The following is an 18090-nucleotide window of genomic DNA, read 5'->3' on the forward strand; positions in this document are numbered from 1 at the left end:
TGGTGTCAGAGAGATTGAATTTAAATCTTGTCTTCATCATTTGTGACCTTGGACCAGCCACTTGGCCTTTTTGTAAAATGGGGAATAACAACACCTATATGCATGGTTTAGACTAGGAAAAGGCTAATAAATGTTAAATGAATCTTTAAAAAGTAAACAAACAAAAACCCCCCAAGGACAGGATGCCTAGTACAGTCATAAATACATCTAACACAAGCTTAGTTTTGGGAGTGTGAATAACGCATAGTCTTACTATCTTTCAAAATATGTCTTACATTAAAAATCAATACATACTCTTTACCAACATATATGTTCTTAGACTATATGTGTATCTTTACCAACATATATGTTCTTAGACTATATGGGTATCTTTTTCAACATATATTTTCTTAGAGAAGAATCAATCAGTTTGTCTAGAATCTTGCCTTGTTTTCTAGAAGCTGCCAGTTGAAAGACAGTCTGAGAGTGAGTGATGATTAATTTTGTTTATTTACCACCACATATAGCAAAGATACGTGGATTGAGGTTTCCTGGCTATTCGGTTATGTTTCATTGGCTTACATCATAGGATGTGTTATAGTTAAAACCTTTATGACATATAGATTAATTGAAGTAGAAATGTGAAGGAAAGTTCCTTAATTTATAGTCCATGAATTCTGCAGCATTTATTTGGATCAAAAATATTTACATTTACTTTGGAATATGCATTACCTTGGCCAATAGATAAGTTTACAATTCAATTTTTATCCTTTATTATAATTCAGTGTATGTACAGAGAACCACAATACCAAATTTTGAGGGTCAGTCAGTGAAACACTTGTTTGCTATGTTGTCAGCGAACCATTGATTAAATATGATTGTTTTCCCCCAGCACATTAACCTTTATTAGATACTCATAGTTTATGTTTTGATACTCTTTCTACAGTTGTCAGATCTATCAGTGTGTGTATTAATAAATCTATCTATCCATTGTATATTATATTACAAACTCTCTGGGTCAGATGCTTTAAATGTAATTAGAAATTAGATTTCATACCAGTTTCTGTAGATAGGAATGGTTTAAGAAAAAAATTTAGATGTATTTCTCTTCATCCTTTCCTTTCTTTGTCACTTCCTTTATGTGTAACCAGCATGTATCCCATTCCTTCTTCTCTTGAATCAGTGGTGAACCTAAGAGTGATACCCAGAAATTCTTCATTAAAAAAGATGGTCTCTAAGGTTCCTTCCAGCTCCAAGTATGTTGGTCAGAGAAGGCATAGCATGATGTAATGGAAAACCTGTGAGCTTTGGAGTCAGACCTGGATTCAGAATTCATCTGGAATGTTTGCTGGCTAGGTGATCTTGTCATGTTATTGCAAGAGATAATAAGAGCTATTTAAAGTATTAAATTTTTTTAAAAAAGAATTAAATGATTAAATCAAGAAAAAATCTATGTAAAGATTTTGACATCTAGCAGACACTGCATACATGCTAGTCCCCTATGGTGTTATAATTCCAGAAGATAGTAGGACCAATGAGATGAATAAAATGAGAGGAAGTATACAATAGTCTGCCCATATCTGTGCTTTTGCTTTCCTCTGTTTCAGTTACCTATGGTCTGTCATGGTCCGAAAATATTAAATGGAAAATTCCAAAAAGAAACAATTCATAAGTTTGAAATTATACACTCTCCTCCAACCAGCCCAGGACATGAATCATCCCTTTGTCCAGGGTTTCCATGCTGTATACACTCTCCCCCTGCCAGCCACCACCCACACCCCCAGCATAGGAAAAAGCATAGTACAGTTGATTGACCCTTGAACTACATGGGTTTGAGCTGCATGGGTCCACTTATTTTTTTCAGTAAATATATACTACTGTACTACATGAGCTGTGTTTGGTTGAATCCACAGGTGCAGAACCATGGATAAGGAGGGCCAACTCTAAAGTTTTACTCAGATTTTTGGCTGCGTGGGGTGGGGGATTTGTGGGAGAGGTCAAAGCCCCTATACTCCACATTGGTTAAGGGTCAACAGTATTTATAGAGGTCGGTACTATCCCTGGTTTCAGGCATCCACTGGGGGTCTTAGAACATATCCCCTGTGGCTAAGTGGGGACTACTGTATTTGTATAGAGTAGTTGTCTAGGCTGGAAGACTCCAAACTGTCTGAGTTGGGGTCCTTAATTTGTTGTGTCACCTGGAACAAGTTACTTGACTTCTCTGGGCTTCAATTTCCTCATCTTAAAACAGTACCTACTTTAAGATATTTGTACACCCATGTTCATAGCAACAGTGTTCACAATAGCTGAGGTGGAAGCAACCCAAATGTCCATGGATGGATGAATAGGTAAACAAAATGTGGTACATATATATACAGTTGTCCCTTGGTATCCATGGGGGATTGGTTTCAGGACCCCCTCATATACCAAAGTCCGAGGATGCCGAGGAGAGTTCTAAAACAACAAACAGTAACAATGATTACTGAAAATAGTTTTGAGAATTTTTAAACGTTATTTTTTATGCAATAGCATCTTCCATAGCCATGTATATTCTTCATTCCTTTTTATAGCTGCAGAGTACTCCATTACATGTATTCTACCAGCGCTCTGTCAGTGGGAAATTGGCTTGTTTCCATTTTGTTGTTATTTCAAATATTGCCTCAGTGAATAAATCTTTTTATATGTTTGTCAGTGTGTCCACTGGATAGATTTTATTACAAGTGAAAGCACAAATTACATGTAATTTTGCTGAATGTTGCTAAGTTCTTCCTCCAAAGGGTTGTGACATTTTTGTATTCCCACCAGCAATATATGATGGTGTCTCTTTCCTCACAGTCTGGCTGATAGACTGTTATCAAAGTTTAGGATTTTTGCCACAATAATAAGTGATCATTAGATAATATATTAGTATAATTTCAATAATTATTTCTCTTATTTTGAACAATATTGAACAACTTTGGTTTATGGCCTATTTGCATACTGTTTTTCATGAACTGTCCAAATCTTTTGCCCATTTTACTATGAGATTATTAGGCTTTTTCTTTATATTTAAAAGCTTGTTATATATTAGGGATATTAACCTTTTGTGCTATAAACTGCAAATCTTTTTCTCTCTTTATCATTTGTCTTTTTACATATAATTTTTGGGTTTTGTCATTTGAAAGGGTTTTTTTTAATTTTTACTTTGATGTACTTATTAACCTTACCCCTTATTATATGTGGACTTTCAGACATAGTTAGGAAATTATTTCCCACTCCCCTAGGTTATGGTGAAATTTACTTATGTCTTTTTATTTGTTTTTGCATGTTAAATCTCTAACCCATTTGAAATTTATGTGTGGTGAGAGGAAAGGATCTAATTTTATTTTTTATAGAGTGATCAGGTTAACCCAACGTCACTTATTAAAAAGTCCATCTTGTCCCCAGTGGTTTGAAGTACCACCTTTGTTGCATGTTAAATTTTTGTATTCATATGGTTCCATTGATCTATATCTCTCATCATTATTTGCCTGTTTTTTTTCTGACCTGAGTTTGATGGCATGGAAATTAGGAGCATGTGATGCAATAAAACCTTTTAGACCTAATAAGATCCATCATGTAAATAGTTCGTAGAATTAGTTGTTTTGTTTAAATGAGGGAAATAAACTCACTCTTTAGCATGTAGCAAAAGGAATGTGAACCTAAGTAAAGGGAGATTTATAAAAATAAATGGTCGAAACTTTTCTTTAAGAGGGTTTCATGGGAAAGCAGCCTGATGTGATTAACACTGAGGTCAGGCTCTGGGTCAGGATCCCACCCTTCAGGAGCTGCTATGTTGTGAGCATATTCTTCATTTCCCAGAGCTTTAGTTTCCTCACTTCTCAGATGGAGATAATAAAATCTTTCAGGGCTGTTGTGAGCACAGAAGGATCTGCACACCGTCACCCAGCATAGCTGCCAACACATAAAGGGCACTAGGTGAGTGTTGGTTCTCTTCTCTCTCCCTCCAGGGAAAAATGCATCTATAATTTTTACTATGAGGTTTTCTCCAGCTACTCCTGAAAATAAGAACTAGCCCGATTTTTACCCTGCAAAGCTGGTTAAATAAAGGGGCAGATGAGAAATCAAGATTCTTTAATTCTCCAGTAGTTGGTGCTGCCTTCACTGGACGGCAGCCTGCCTAGGCTGTTTTTTCACGGTGAGGCAGGAAGGGAGGTTGACAGCAACCATAGGGACTGTCGACTTCTATGCAGGTGATGGAAGCCTGGTAGGAGGGGAGAATTCAGGAACAGGGTTGCGAGCAGAGAGCTTGCTTTCCTCTTCTCAATACAACTTTGTTTTTGGTTTTCCAGTTCAAAAGGGGAACCTGACTTATACTTAACATCCAGAAAGTTCCAGAAAATCTCTTTGTCTTTACCCTAAAAGTGCCTCCTTACCCTGAAGTTGAGAGATTTGTGTCTAGAAAGAACAATTATTATCCAATACAATTTGCCTCTGTTCAGAATGAAATGGAGATCTGAGCATTTTTCTGAGAAAATGCTTCATCTTTCAAGATCCCTACATCTGATTTTCTTTCAGGGTTCTAGTTTTCCTTATTTAGTCTAATTTCACAATTGTCTACTTTAGATTGTAAAACAGTATAGATATATTTAAGGCATTTGTTCCAAAAACATGTTTTAAAATCATTTTAAAGTTATTTTTCCTTTCATGAATTATTGATGTGCTAATCATGACTTCAATCCATAATGTTTTTCCTTTTTAAATAAACCCATTAAAAATATTTCATACAGTTCATCATTCAGTGTTAAGAATTGTAATTATATGAATATGAACAGGTGCTACATAAATATGATTTGATCAGTTTTAGACAACACTGATTAGAGTCTATTCAGACAGCATTTGAAATACTGTTTTCAAATACACTTCTATTAAATCTTTGCAACAGCATTGTCAGTATTATTAACCATAGTTTATGGTTGAGGAGACTGAGGCCCAAAGAAGTTCAATTTTAAGCAGCCCAGGATCACACAGCCAATTGCAGTTCTGGACTAGAAATTCTGATTCCAATGTAGAGTTCTTTCCACAGTGCTACAGCTGAACTAAATTTTCAATCAGCAAGAGCATTAGTTTAGACATGCATACATATTGAATTCTCCTTATTTAACATGACATCAGATTTTCCATTGAATGAATCCTGTGCTTCATTACAAATGTTCCATTTGTAATCTTTCAACCTCTTGCTTAATTTTCTTAATATGAATAGCTAATTACTCCTTTGGTATGTCCAAGTGAGAACTGTTTAAACTACTAGGAAATAATATTCTGGTAACTTGAAACCTCTTAAGGAACAGTCCTCACAAAAGGTTTTTTTTTTTTTTTTTTTAATGGCACAAAGTAGCACTCTTAGTTAAAAAAGAACTTAGTGCTGAGGTCTGGTTTTGTTTTCCAGGTGGCGTTGCATGCTTGTGGAGTGGCAACAGACATGGTGATTGAGCACTGCATCAAAACACGGGCTTCCTTTGTCACGTGTCCTTGCTGTTATGGTTTCATTCAGAACACCTCAAAGTTTAATTTTCCAAAAAGGTGAAATCTTGTATTCTGCCAAAGGCACCAATATGGGTATTAAATCTGTACACAAAACTTATTTGGTATAAAGTTGCAAGGAGGTTTCAGTTTTGAGCTCATTTCCTTTTTCCACAATGGCAAGTATTGTTTATAAGCTGTATAAGGAAGAGAGGATCCTCCTCCATGTCTGCCCTTGATTTTTTTCTCCTAAATCCAGCTCTTGCTGAAATTTAGAAGCGAGTGTATCCAGGAGTCAGCTGACTGGAAGTCTGCCAGCTTCAGCACTTCTCTGTGTACTTCTAAATGGAAATTATCACCTGTGAGAGGCAGTAGAGTGTAGTGGTTAGGTGCTTAGGATTTTGAAGTATTCCACCTGGATGCAAGTATTGACTCCTCATGCTTTTTTTTTTTTTTTTTTTGCGGTACGCGGGCCTCTTACTGCTATGGCCTCTCCAGTTGCGGAGCACAGGCTCCGGACGCGCAGGCTCAGCGGCCATGGCTCACGGGCGCAGCCGCTCTGCAGCATGTGGGATCTTCTCGGACAGGGGCACGAACCCGTGTCCCCTGCATCGGCAGGCGGACTCTCAAACACTGCGCCACCAGGGAATCCCAACTCCTCATGCTTTTGTAAATTATTTCACCTCAGGCAATCTACTCAAACTCTTTTTGCCTACATTTTCTCATCTACAAAAGGGGGATTATAATAGTAACTACCTCAAGGTTTTTATGAGAATTGAATGATATATTTGTTAATCAATTAGAAGTGGCACAGAGCAAGCACTCCATAAATGTGAGCTGTTGCTAACTACAGTAGTAACATTTTTAAATTCTGCGCGCGAGTGGTGGTGGTTAACCTGCAAGCTCAATGGCCATTTTTACAGTCCTCCTTATCCCACATAGAAAAGGGAGACATTTTAATTCTCACCACTTTAACTCAACCTAGTGGAGGGCCATTTTTGGTGTTTATGACATTTCACTCTGACTTACAGTTACGGAGAATCCAGCTGATCATTTTAATTATAGGAGAGATTAAATATGCTAGTTTTGGGAAGTCTATCCTATCGTGTCAAAAAAGACTTCTTGATCATTTTCATCATTGCTTTTTAGAAACCTTCGAAATTTCCATTTGAATTTGTACTTAAGAGCTTCTAAGTAATTTAAAATAAAGTAAAAATAATAGCCTTCTTTTTCTTTATTTCATTATTTTGTTCTTTCCTATAATTTGCAGCTGTTGAGAGAAGAACAAAGGATCTATGGAAAAGCAAAAAATAAAATATAATTTGAGGGTTATTCAATACTTGAAACTTTATTTTACTCTAAATCTATACAGATAAAATGTAGAGTTTAAACCCATCAAAAATTTGTAAGTCTAGCACTATAAAGATTCTTAAGAATGGTAATTTGAGTTGTTCAGCCTGCAGTCTCACTTAACTGATTTTAAAGTCTCAATTTAGGGACTGTCAACTTTTTCACATCTGTAGATTTACTGACATTTGCCCCCTTTGTCATTAGAGGACAACTCCCAGGTCACTAGCCCTTTGCCCTCATCACCCTAGGGCCAGGTACCAAACAACTAAGGATAGCCCCTATGCTTCAGAACCTACTGACATTGTTCAAACCGGCCAGTCCTAAGCTTGATCACTCTGCCCTGCCATTCCTTCCCATGGAATACGTAATAAAGGCTATTGACCATGTTTTACCCCATTGTCTCTGCCTCCTGATCAACCTGGTGCTTCCCCATGTGACCCTGTATGACATGGCTTGCCCCCTCTTCTTGGGAACTCTGAATAACAAACTTTCTTTTCAGTGGCAGTCCTCTCCTGATTTGTTGGCCTCACCACACCTGCATAACAATAAAACCTACGTTTTTAAAGGGCCTGAATCTGTGTGCACCCATGTGGGGAAGAGAAAAAAGTTACACTTCTCTAATAGTGTAAACAATCTTTGAAAGAAATTCTTTAAAATTAATTACATACCGATGGTATACTTTTGTCTTTTTATAAAGATATTTCAAACTGGCATCGTTTTTAGTTCAGGACAGTATTATATACTCTTAAGATAAAATACATATTTTTGTTTATAATTTAATTTCTTCAAGACTGTTTCTACTCTTAATCTTTGGTGTTTAAAATGAGTAATTCTTTTCTCTTTTCTATTTCAGTGAACAGTTCAAGAAAACTTTATCATACAAGGTAACTTTTAAAAGATCTAGATGTTTTCTTCATATACTTTTTATTGCTTCTTTATTTTCCCTCTCAAATTTGTAATGGAGTATATAATCTATAGTTATACTTGAATTACTCATGAACATCTAATACGGATTTTTTTTCTTGTTGGCAAATCAAGATTAATCTTCAAGTAGCTGACAAGATTTGTGAAAGGTCCGAGAGTTTACCCGACTCACAACCTAACAAGTTAGCCTGCCACAGTTTCATGGATGCTGGCAGAAGATAGGAAACTCCTGAGTCAGAGACAAAGGATAGAATTGCTCTCAGCAGTAGGAGTAGCCAGACTATCATCATTTTTACACTGGCTCTCTGAGGCCCAGTTCCCACAGGGCAGCACAAACAGGGCCAGCTGACACCTACATATATACAGTGAGTTGCATTATAGGGGAGGAAACCTGAGTTTAGGAAACTCAAATGTTTTAAGATGTAGTCTTTAAGTAAGTATGCCTCCCCTTTTCTCTAGAGGGAGACACTGTATAGTTTCCAAGGCCATTCACTATACAAATGTCTTTGAAAAGATAATCTGGAACAGAGGTGAATTTTTTTGTAAAAGGTAAGATAGTAAATATTTTAGGCTTTGCTAGCCACTTGCAAATCTCCCATATACTCTACATTGTCCTTGTCATTGTTTTTATTGGTTTACAACCCTTTAAAAATGTAAAAGCCATTCTTAACTTTTCAAGCCATACAAAAACAGTTCATAGGCTAGATTTGGACAATGGGCCATATATAGTTTGCCAGCCCCTGGTCTGGAACAAAGACAGTGCCTCTGCTCATAAGATGTGAAGAAACCCAAGAGACCCACAGAGAATTGTCTTCCAGCGGTAGTCAGAACATTACATAGTTTTGAGTCACCAGTCTGAGCAAAAAATAAATAAACAAAAACCAAAAACTAGACCTTTGTTTTTAATCCCTCCTTGAGTGATGCTAGGTAAAGCAAACTCTAAGAGGGTATATGGGAAAAACCTAGGGCAGTGAGGAGGTAGCCTGCCACAGCCTCACTGGCTGAGGAAAAAATGTAAACTTTCTAGAGTTGGGAGAGATGGGACACACAGGCTCTTTCAGAGAGCATAAAACTCCCTTGGTACCTCAGTTCATCTTTATCTCCTCTTTCTCCCACACCCCCAGAGCTGCTTGGCTACTGCCCTTTGAGTGTCTTAGGTGTAAATGCTCTACAGAGAAGTCTTAACCTCTCGGATGCTATTGCAAGATGGTATCTCAGTATTTCTTAACCATGGTGGGTGGACTGGCAGGCAGAACTAAATGGACCTAGTGCCCAGATATCTTGAGAGTCACTTTGGAAGTATTTTTCTCCATAGTTCAATTTAGGCAGCAAGCCTTTACTGAGTACCTACTATGTGCCTTCCCCCTTCAGAATTTAACTTCTACTGGGGAGAACACATACACAAATAATTCCAATAAAATATGATGAGAATTATCAGGACAAGGGAAACAAACCTCATCTGAGGTTGTGATTGCCTTGACATTACCTTTACTTAAAGTGAACCTTAATTTACAAACATGAGGACAAAGAGCATGCTTTTCTCCAAATTATATAATTCTAAATTCTTCCGTCTCTTTATGCCAGTTCACGGGAGCTTAATAAATGTTATTCATTTGAATCATTTTATTAGTATCCTACCCATTGCCACTAAATTTTATAATGACCATTAAAGAAGGTTTTTTTTTTAGAGTTGAGACAAAAGTAACCCTTCTAAAAGAACCAACATCACACAATCACTTATTTAATAAGGTAATCAGAATAACCTTATTTAAAAGTTGAGACAAAAATAACCCTTCGAAAAGAACCAACACTGCAAATCACTTATTTAATAAGGTAATCATGATAACCTTATAAAAAAATGTAGGCCTCAAATTGAGTGTACAAAAGACCAAGGAGGGGCTTCCCTGGTGGCACAGTGGTTGAGAGTCCGCCTGCCGATGCAGGGGACGCGGGTTTGTGCCCCGATCCGGGAAGATCCCGCATGCCACGGAGTGGCTGGGCCCGTGAGCCATGGCCACTGAGCCTGCGCGTCCGGAGCCTGTGCTCTGCAATGGGAGAGGCCACAACAGTGAGAGGCCCGCGTACCACAAAAAAAAAAGACCAAGGAGACAAATGATTGATCTGAGTTAAACACTGTTTGCTAAGCTGACAGGTGAGATCCTTTACACACTTGGAAACTGCACCTGTTCTGAATGAACAGTTGTCACGGGAGCACTGCTGTCATCTCAACTCTGAGTAATCACTCACCTTGGGCTACTTGCAGATATAAGAGTGCAGTGCAGACTCATCACCTCTCTGTCCCTTTAAAGGCTTGTTCTTTTCATTAAACTGATCTTTCCTAAAATTGTTAAGCAGAAGCAATAATCTCCCTCCCATTCTCTTCAGTCCCCTTTACAGTCTGTCTTACAGCACAAATAATGTACCTCCTGCAGCCTTCTGGAGTGGGCCAGCCTCCTCTCCTCTGAAGGGACAGAGTGAATGGAAGGGTCCAGCCAAGCAGAAGAGGAGCCATCCCCCTGCTGGGGATGTGGGAGAACTGCAGAGGCCACAGTAGTGATCTTCTATAAAACTTCCTTTCCTTCTTGTAGTGGAGGCAAAGCCACTTAAAATGTCTTCTTGGAGCCATGTTCCTGAGACTCAAATTTTATTCAGAGGAAAATATAAGTGACTTCTAGGTCTTTTAGTTTAACACATTATAACCACAAAATTGTAAGCATATTTTGGCTAAAAGCATCTGGTTAAAGAGCCCTGAGGACCTTCCATACATCTGTTCTTAAGAAATATATCTGAAGAACAGTCTACTTGAAGGGAGAAAAAGTTACTGAGTACCACTTTCTGAAAATGTGCTTCTTTCAAAAATACTACTTGTGCAGCACTTTATGCACTTAATGTAGAATTCCAGAAAAAGGAGTTCGTTTTTTGTTTTTTAATTTTGAAACAGATTAAAGTGACAGTCTATTGCTTTTTCTTTTAGGAACACATGATTCTATGCAGATTTGCAGATCAGACAGCTGTCCAGCTTCCACCCCAACGAAGGCTCATAGGTATGTGTTTTCACAGAACAGCTGTTGAGTAGATTACGTACAAGATGCCTAGGAATCAATGGACCAACTCTATACGGGAAAATAGGGAACCTCTATTTTGTCCATTTATCAACAAGGCACTAAAGTTGTTTTTCCCAGAAAAAAAAAAAATCTGTCTTGAAAAGGGCTCTAAGTATAACAATATTTTGTCCCATTTTTGTCAACACTAATACTTTCCAATGTATGTTCAGTGTTTGTACATTGAGTAGAATTATTATGTTAAATCTCTTATTGTTACAAACAAACTGAAGAATCTATCAAAAGCCAAAGAAGAAAATTCTAAAGATGGAAAAATCAGCTATGCATGCCAAAATTGATATATTACAAAATGTATAAACAAGGATGATAATGTTTTCTTTTCAGAAAAAAAGTATACTCGTATATTATTAATCATAGACCAATTTATTTGACATTTGTAATATTAAACATTACCTAACTTGGAAGAAAAATAGCATTCCAAGTTTAAGTAATGAATTTATCCAAGACTTTGCTTTAGAAAAAGTAATCACATCTGGAAGGATAATAGCAGCTAACAGCTATTGCACGTTTAAGCTCTGAGCTAAATGTCCTCCACCCATGATCTCAATAAATTCTTATAAAAATAATTATGGAGTATGTGCTGTTGTTTACAGTTTACGGATGGGAGAGCTTGCCCAGGATCCTTCAGCTGGTGGATGGTGAAGCCACACTGTAAACCCTAATTATTTGATTCCAGACATAAAGCTCCATTTTTGCAGTGACCCCCAGTGATAGAGTCACATCACTGGAAGGTTAGCTTCCAAAATTAGGGCTTAACATGATTGGATAAAGTCAAAACTAATCTTAAAAATTATTCAGAAAAGCCCCGCATTGGAGACCATCATGATATAGCGGAAAACAGATTGCTGTTTCTTTGGCTCAGCACCAGGTGTAGTAATTAGCTTGCATTCAGGGACCATGTTATATGAACATGTTATATGAAAAATAGTTATCTTTAAACTGTAAACTCAAGGTCAGCATAGCAAGATAATCACAGTTAGAGAGGCATTTGAGACCCGAGTCTGAAGGAACAAGTGATTTCCTTCTTTTTCTACACCCTGGAGCATAAACATATGGAAGAAGCTTGCTCTTTCCTACATGCAACCTCTTTCATTCTCTTTCCCTCTTCCTCCTCTTTTTCCCATTCCCAACATTTTTTTTTTTTTTTCTTTTTGCGGTATGTGGGCCTCTCACTGTTGTGGCCTCTCCCGTTGCGGAGCACAGGCTCCGGACGCGCGGGCCCATCGGCCATGGCTCACGGGCCCAGCCGCTCCGCGGCATATGGGATCCCCCCAGACCGGGGCACGAACCCGTATCCCCTGCATCGGCAGGCGGACTCTTAACCACTGCGCCACCAGGGAGGCCCATTCCCAACATTTTGAGTAGTTGAATGCACAGTTGAATCTATCTATAGAGAGAAGTATAATTTACATATGTGTGTGTGTGTGTATGTGTGTGTGTGTATATATATATATATATATATATATATATCAAGTTACATTTGCTACAATTCCACTAGAGTCAATGAAGTCATAATTGGTGTGATGGATGGGGGTGTATGTGTTGATGTTTTAGGCATCAAACCAGAAGGGAGTGGCTGGGAGGGAAATTGCTAGAGTGGAGGAGGAGGACCATTTGGCAAGATCGCTGGCATGAAGGGAGGGAAAGTCAGGTTCAAAGTCACAGACCCCATGAAGTGTCTGCATCTATTCTTTGAACCATACTTTTGTTTTGTGAACATTTTGGGAAGCTTCCCAGACTCCGAAAGGTAGACTACCAACAACTGACTTTTCAGTTGTGAAGACACTTCTTCAACATGTAAAAACATGAGACTCTTCTACATAATGCAAAAGGAAAAATTGACTGGGGTCAAAGCCAAGGGTAAATGAGCTGCACTGTAAACCCAGAGTGGGTACTGAAGGAATGTAGAGCATCCCATTCTGACAGAGAATGTTTCATTTTAAATTGAAAGGTAGGTGGGGTGGAGGGGGGAGCATTTACAGATGTCTTAAAGGAGGAACGATATTTTAAGGAAAAAAGGAATGTCAGCCATGCAGCTGTTGATGAAGAGGGGGCCATTTAGCCTAAATAGAACCCTAGACATCTCTTTTTATATCGTTTCTATCGCAGTTCGTCCTTTTTGGCATGAGGCCTTCTAGGGGAAATGTACAACATATTATAAATCTGAATCTTTCGTTGTCAATTCCTTACCTATTGGTTTCACCTTCCACTGTTTTTCTGGGAGGATTCATCTGTCTTCCACAGAAGAACTTTTCTATTTCAGTTACGTCTTTACTTTTAAAGCTGTTTTAGCTTAGCAATTTCTGCTGTCATTCAAGTAAATCATTTTAAAATAATGTATAGGAATTATTATAATTATTGAGGAAAAAATGGAACGAATGAAGTTCTGCATAGTCAGTAACCTTTTTCCAAGAAGATGAAAAAGTTTATGTATTGAATTTAAAGAAATTGAAAGTGTAAAATTAAACCTTAGCTTTGAATATATTCAACCCCAAATCAGTTTTTTTTTCCTTAGCTACTTTGAATTAGAAGTTTGCATTTGCCAAAGGACACAAAATAACTGCTTTGCTTGCCAGTCAAGTTTCCTCTTTTGTTTTCCAAGATTAGAAAGAAAATTGAATTACCGCTATTTCATAAGGGTACAGGAGCTCTATTAAATTAAGATTATATTACACTCAACATTACACATCCACCTGAAATAATCAGCACACAATTGAGAATTTTCCCAAATATTTTTCTATTATTTCTTCATTGCCCTAAAAACTCCATGTGCAAAATGTAATATGTCTTTCAGGTATCCCTTTGTCTGGATGTTATTTTAGACATTCTTAAAGACAGATTTTTTTTTTTTTTACAATATTGCAGATAATGTATTTTCATAGGGCATGAAGAGGAAAGGTGTTAAAATGGATTTTTAACCAAAGTGGGATATGGAATCTGTAGTTTTTATTTGAGATTTATTTATGAATACATTTTAAAAGGTTAATATTCTTTAAATTACTGGCAGAAACAAATCTGTGAAATGTCGTATATTTGTAATTGTCTTCTGTCCATACTGATCAAGAATTAAATTGAAAGAGACGGAACAGGACTTGGGAGCAAACATCATTCTGCATAGTACTCGTAGATTTTGTCATTGTATAGAGTCCCTTAAACAAAGTGAAGCTGCACTGTTAGCTGAAGAGTGTCTCATGTTACCATTTTACTGTATTTCAGGAAAACAGTGCATGTTCCTGGTGGATCTGGATCGAGCAAGAGCTGCAGAAGAACGTGGCTACTCCATTCAAGTGATATCCATGGAGCCAGAGAGCTGCTCTCCCAAAAATAACATGATCGTGGGAGTCCCCATTTAGAATGAGATATTCCACGTTTGATGTTTTGCCATCCATCTCTGTGATGAAAGCCCAGTGGCATTCAGGAGGGTCTTGGCATAACTAGGAAACAGCATTAGCCATCTTGAACCTATTGTGCTCAGGGAAGAACACAGCAGGAAAGTCTTGGAGGAAGGCTGCCTGCAAAGCATCACAAATGCTCTTGTAATTGTGATTAAAGGACTACTGGTTTTCATAGTGAGAATCCCCTGAAGTCTCAGCTGCCAGCAGAGTGATACTCACGAGAGGCGTTTCCATTACTGGAATAACGATTTCTTACTCAGTTCACAGCTTTTCTGATCTTGCCAGTGTGGGGTTCAGTTCAAAAGAATGTACTTGCAGCCTTAAAATCATTTAGAGATTCAAGTGGAGACCAAAACTAGACTCAGTGGGGTTTGTTTGTTTGTTTGTTTTTTATATTTTTAACAATTGTACTTTTTAAATAATTTTTTCAAAAATCTAGTCAGATAGTTACAGTATGCTTATATTTTTGAGCCAGGGTGAGTTGGACTTATATATCATTTCATATACCCCTTTTAAACATATTTCTCATAAATTACCAAATAAGATCATTGCTGGTTCAAACATTTTATATAAAGATATTAAATAATTTCAGTAAATTTCCCATTACAGGAACATGTAATTTGGACTTAAATTCTAACTAATCAGTAAATACATTGATTTATTAATTCAAGTCAATAAATAATTGTTGCAGATCCATTATTTTCAAGATCCTGACCTAGATTCGTCTAAGGATACAAAGATGAGTTGCAACAGACACAGTGCCTTGCCTGTAAAAGTAAATCATGTACAAGAGAAAGGTTCATGAATTAGTTAACTTCTTTACATCATAATATGATGTATGGTCACAGGATTTGTTTTTCAGATACCAATCAATTTTTATTTTTTTATTTTATTTTTTTTTTGATAAAATGTACTGAGTATAAATTGCAGGTGGAAGGAGTTGAGTATGGAAGCTTATTTGAGTAGTTCTCTCCACCCAAATTGTCCTTATTCCACCAGCCAGTTTTTAAAACCAGATGGCAGGTCTTTTCTCACATGCTGCTAGTTATTTTTTACGTGTCCTGGGTTATTCCACTTGAGCTAAGATTTATTTCATCAATTTTGATGTTTTCAACCCCCCGTATGACACATATCATGAGGAGAAAGGGCTTTAATAAATAACTCTTTCATCACTGTGGAGTAAAATACAGGAGTAATTTATAAAGGGGACAGGGGTTTGAACTCTTGCTTTCTGGGATAAAATTAAAGAAAAGAATTAACCATCAGCCCTGAGTATCTTAGTCATTTGCACGTATAAACACACCATGCTCTTTTATCCAGGGCTTTCTTTTTCAACTGAGGAAAAATTTACAGCCAATAAAATAGCAGATTTTAAGTGTTCAGTTTGAGAAGTTTTGACACCCATATATACTCATGCAACCACCACCAGAAATAAGATATAGAATATTTCTGTCAGTCCAGAAAATTCTCTTATGTGCTTTCAGTTCAATTTCCCCCACCCCAAAGGCAACCACTCTCTGATTTCTATCACCCTACATTTGTTTTGCCTATTTTTGTCCTTCACATAAATGAAGTCATTTAGTATGTAGTCTTTTGTGTCTGGCTTCTTTTGCTCAACAAGGTATTTTTTTAGAAATATCCACTTCATTGTGTGTATCAATGCTTTCTTCTTATTCCCAAGTAGTATTTCGTTATATAAATATATCAAAATGTGTTTATCCATTCTCCTATTGGTATTTATTTGGATTGTTTTCACTTTGAGGATATTAAGAATAAGGTCTATGAATATGCTTGTATAAGTCTTTGTAGACATATATTTTTCATTTCTCTTGGATAAATACTCAGTAGTAGAATTGCTGGGTCATTGAAGAAATGAATGTCAGTTGCCAAACAATTTTCCAAAGTTGTACCATTTTATATTCCTACCAGCAACGTATAAAGGGTTTAGTTCTCTACATCCTCACCAACATTTGATGTTGTCAGTTTTTTAAATTTTTACCATTCTGGTGGATGTGAAATGGTATCTCATTGTGGTTTTAATTTTCATTTCTCTGATGACTTAGTATGTTAAGCATCATTTATAAAGTGTCTACTCAAGTCTTTTGCTCATTTTTAAAATTAGGTAATTTGGGGTTTTTTATTGTTGATTATATATTCTGGATATGAGTCCATTGTCATATAAATGTATTGAGACTATTTTTCCCAGTCTGTGGCTTGCTTACTCATTTTTATAATGAATGTTTCAATGTTTAATAAGCCTAATTTATATTTTTCTTTTATGGTTAATATTTTCCGTATCCTCTCTAATAAATCTTTACCTACCCTAAGATTATAAAAATTCTTCCTATGTTCTTATAGAAACGTTATGGTTCTCACTTTTTACATTTAGGTCTATGATTCATCTCAAATCAATATTCACTTATAGAGGTAGGTTTTGAGGAATATGCAGTTGTTTCAGTGCCATTTGTTTAAAAAACTTTCCTCTCCTCATTGAATTGACTTTCAACTGAAGTCTCAGTTGAAAAATGATAGATGTATATGTATGAGTCTATTTCTGAATTCTCTGCTCTATTCCATTAATCTGTTTGATTATTGGAGCTTTATAGTAAGTCTTGAAATTAGGTAGTTTTTCTTCCAATTTCACTTTTTATTTTGCAGATTATTTTGGCTGTTCTAAATCCATTGTTTTTCCATATAAATTTTTTAATTGGCTTATCAATTTCTTTTAAAAACAAAAAGACTGCTGAGATTTTTGGTATTGCCTGGAATCTTTAGATCAGTTTAGGGAAAATGGACACATTAACAATATTGAGTCTTACAATCCATGAACATAATGTACCTTTCCATGCATTTAGATCTCCTTTAATTAATCTCAGCAATATTTTGTAATTTTCAGTGTAGATGTTTTATTTATTATTACTTGATAGTTCTGAGGCTGTTACCTTGAGTTTTTGCATGCTGTTCCCACTACCCAGAATAGCCTCTTTTACCCCTCCCACTAACATAATCTCATTCATCCTTCTGTTCTTAAACTCAACCTCCTGAGGGACACCTTTCCTAACTTCCCTGGAGTTAAGTACCTGTTATAGAATGTGCACCATCCAGAGGAGTCTTCTCCATCCTCCCCAAGTGACTCAAAGCACCCCTTCCCCACCCTCAAAAAAAAAAAGCCCATATGATGAATATGGAGAATAAAAAAGGAAGTGATCCCACTGTTCTCCCACCCTTGTTCTCAGGCATGGAATTCTTCAACTGTGATGGCTGTGGCCAGTCCTAGACATGGGTATTAACATTTGCTCTTGATTTTTTCTGCGTAAATCTTTGCCAAGGCTTCTTCTCAGCCAGAGCAAATAAAAGGGGTTGGATACAGGCAGCAAGAAGGTTGTTGCAGTGACAACAATCCCAGAAAGTGACCTGGTCTCACCCCTACCCTTGTCCATCAAAAGCAGCACTGCTTCTCAATGATTTGTCTCCCCCATGGTTGTAATATTAGAAGCCAGAGCTTATCATTCATTGACTTTTGAGCCTGGCCCAAAGAAGCAGGGAACAACTTTATCTTATTTAAGGAGACAAATGTCAGTCATATTAGAAAACAAAATATTTTCAGAGCATGCATGCAAAGTAAAATGTGCATAACAGTTAAATATTTTACCTCATTCTCAAGATTTTGGCTACAAGTGTTGCCAGCTCCGTGGTTCCAGAAAATTGCTGTTAATAGAACTTCCACATACACCTGTTTTTCTATTGACTTTCATAGTATAATTAGAGCTATGTTCCTGTGGAAGTCATGGAATTGTAATAAGGCATACATTTTGTTT

The 18090-nt window shown here is 36.9% G+C and overlaps 1 protein-coding gene across 5 annotated transcripts in view; it reads left to right on the plus strand.

Annotated features, from left to right (window-relative positions):
- GSTCD (glutathione S-transferase C-terminal domain containing) overlaps positions 1-15944 on the plus strand; it is a 133679-nt gene extending 117735 nt beyond the window's left edge. For all 5 annotated transcript variants that reach the window (XM_060104490.1, XM_060104472.1, XM_060104457.1 and 2 more), the window contains 4 exons: positions 5408-5541; positions 7685-7715; positions 10730-10799; positions 14094-15944. In XM_060104490.1, coding sequence (XP_059960473.1) covers positions 5408-5541; positions 7685-7715; positions 10730-10799; positions 14094-14230 — 372 coding nt within the window. In that variant the 3' untranslated portion in view covers positions 14231-15944. The remainder of the gene's footprint in view (positions 1-5407; positions 5542-7684; positions 7716-10729; positions 10800-14093) is intronic.
- Positions 15945-18090: the final 2146 nt, after the last annotated feature.

This window comes from Mesoplodon densirostris, chromosome 1 (assembly GCF_025265405.1).
Source record: "Mesoplodon densirostris isolate mMesDen1 chromosome 1, mMesDen1 primary haplotype, whole genome shotgun sequence".
Taxonomy (NCBI): Eukaryota; Metazoa; Chordata; class Mammalia; order Artiodactyla; family Ziphiidae; genus Mesoplodon; species Mesoplodon densirostris.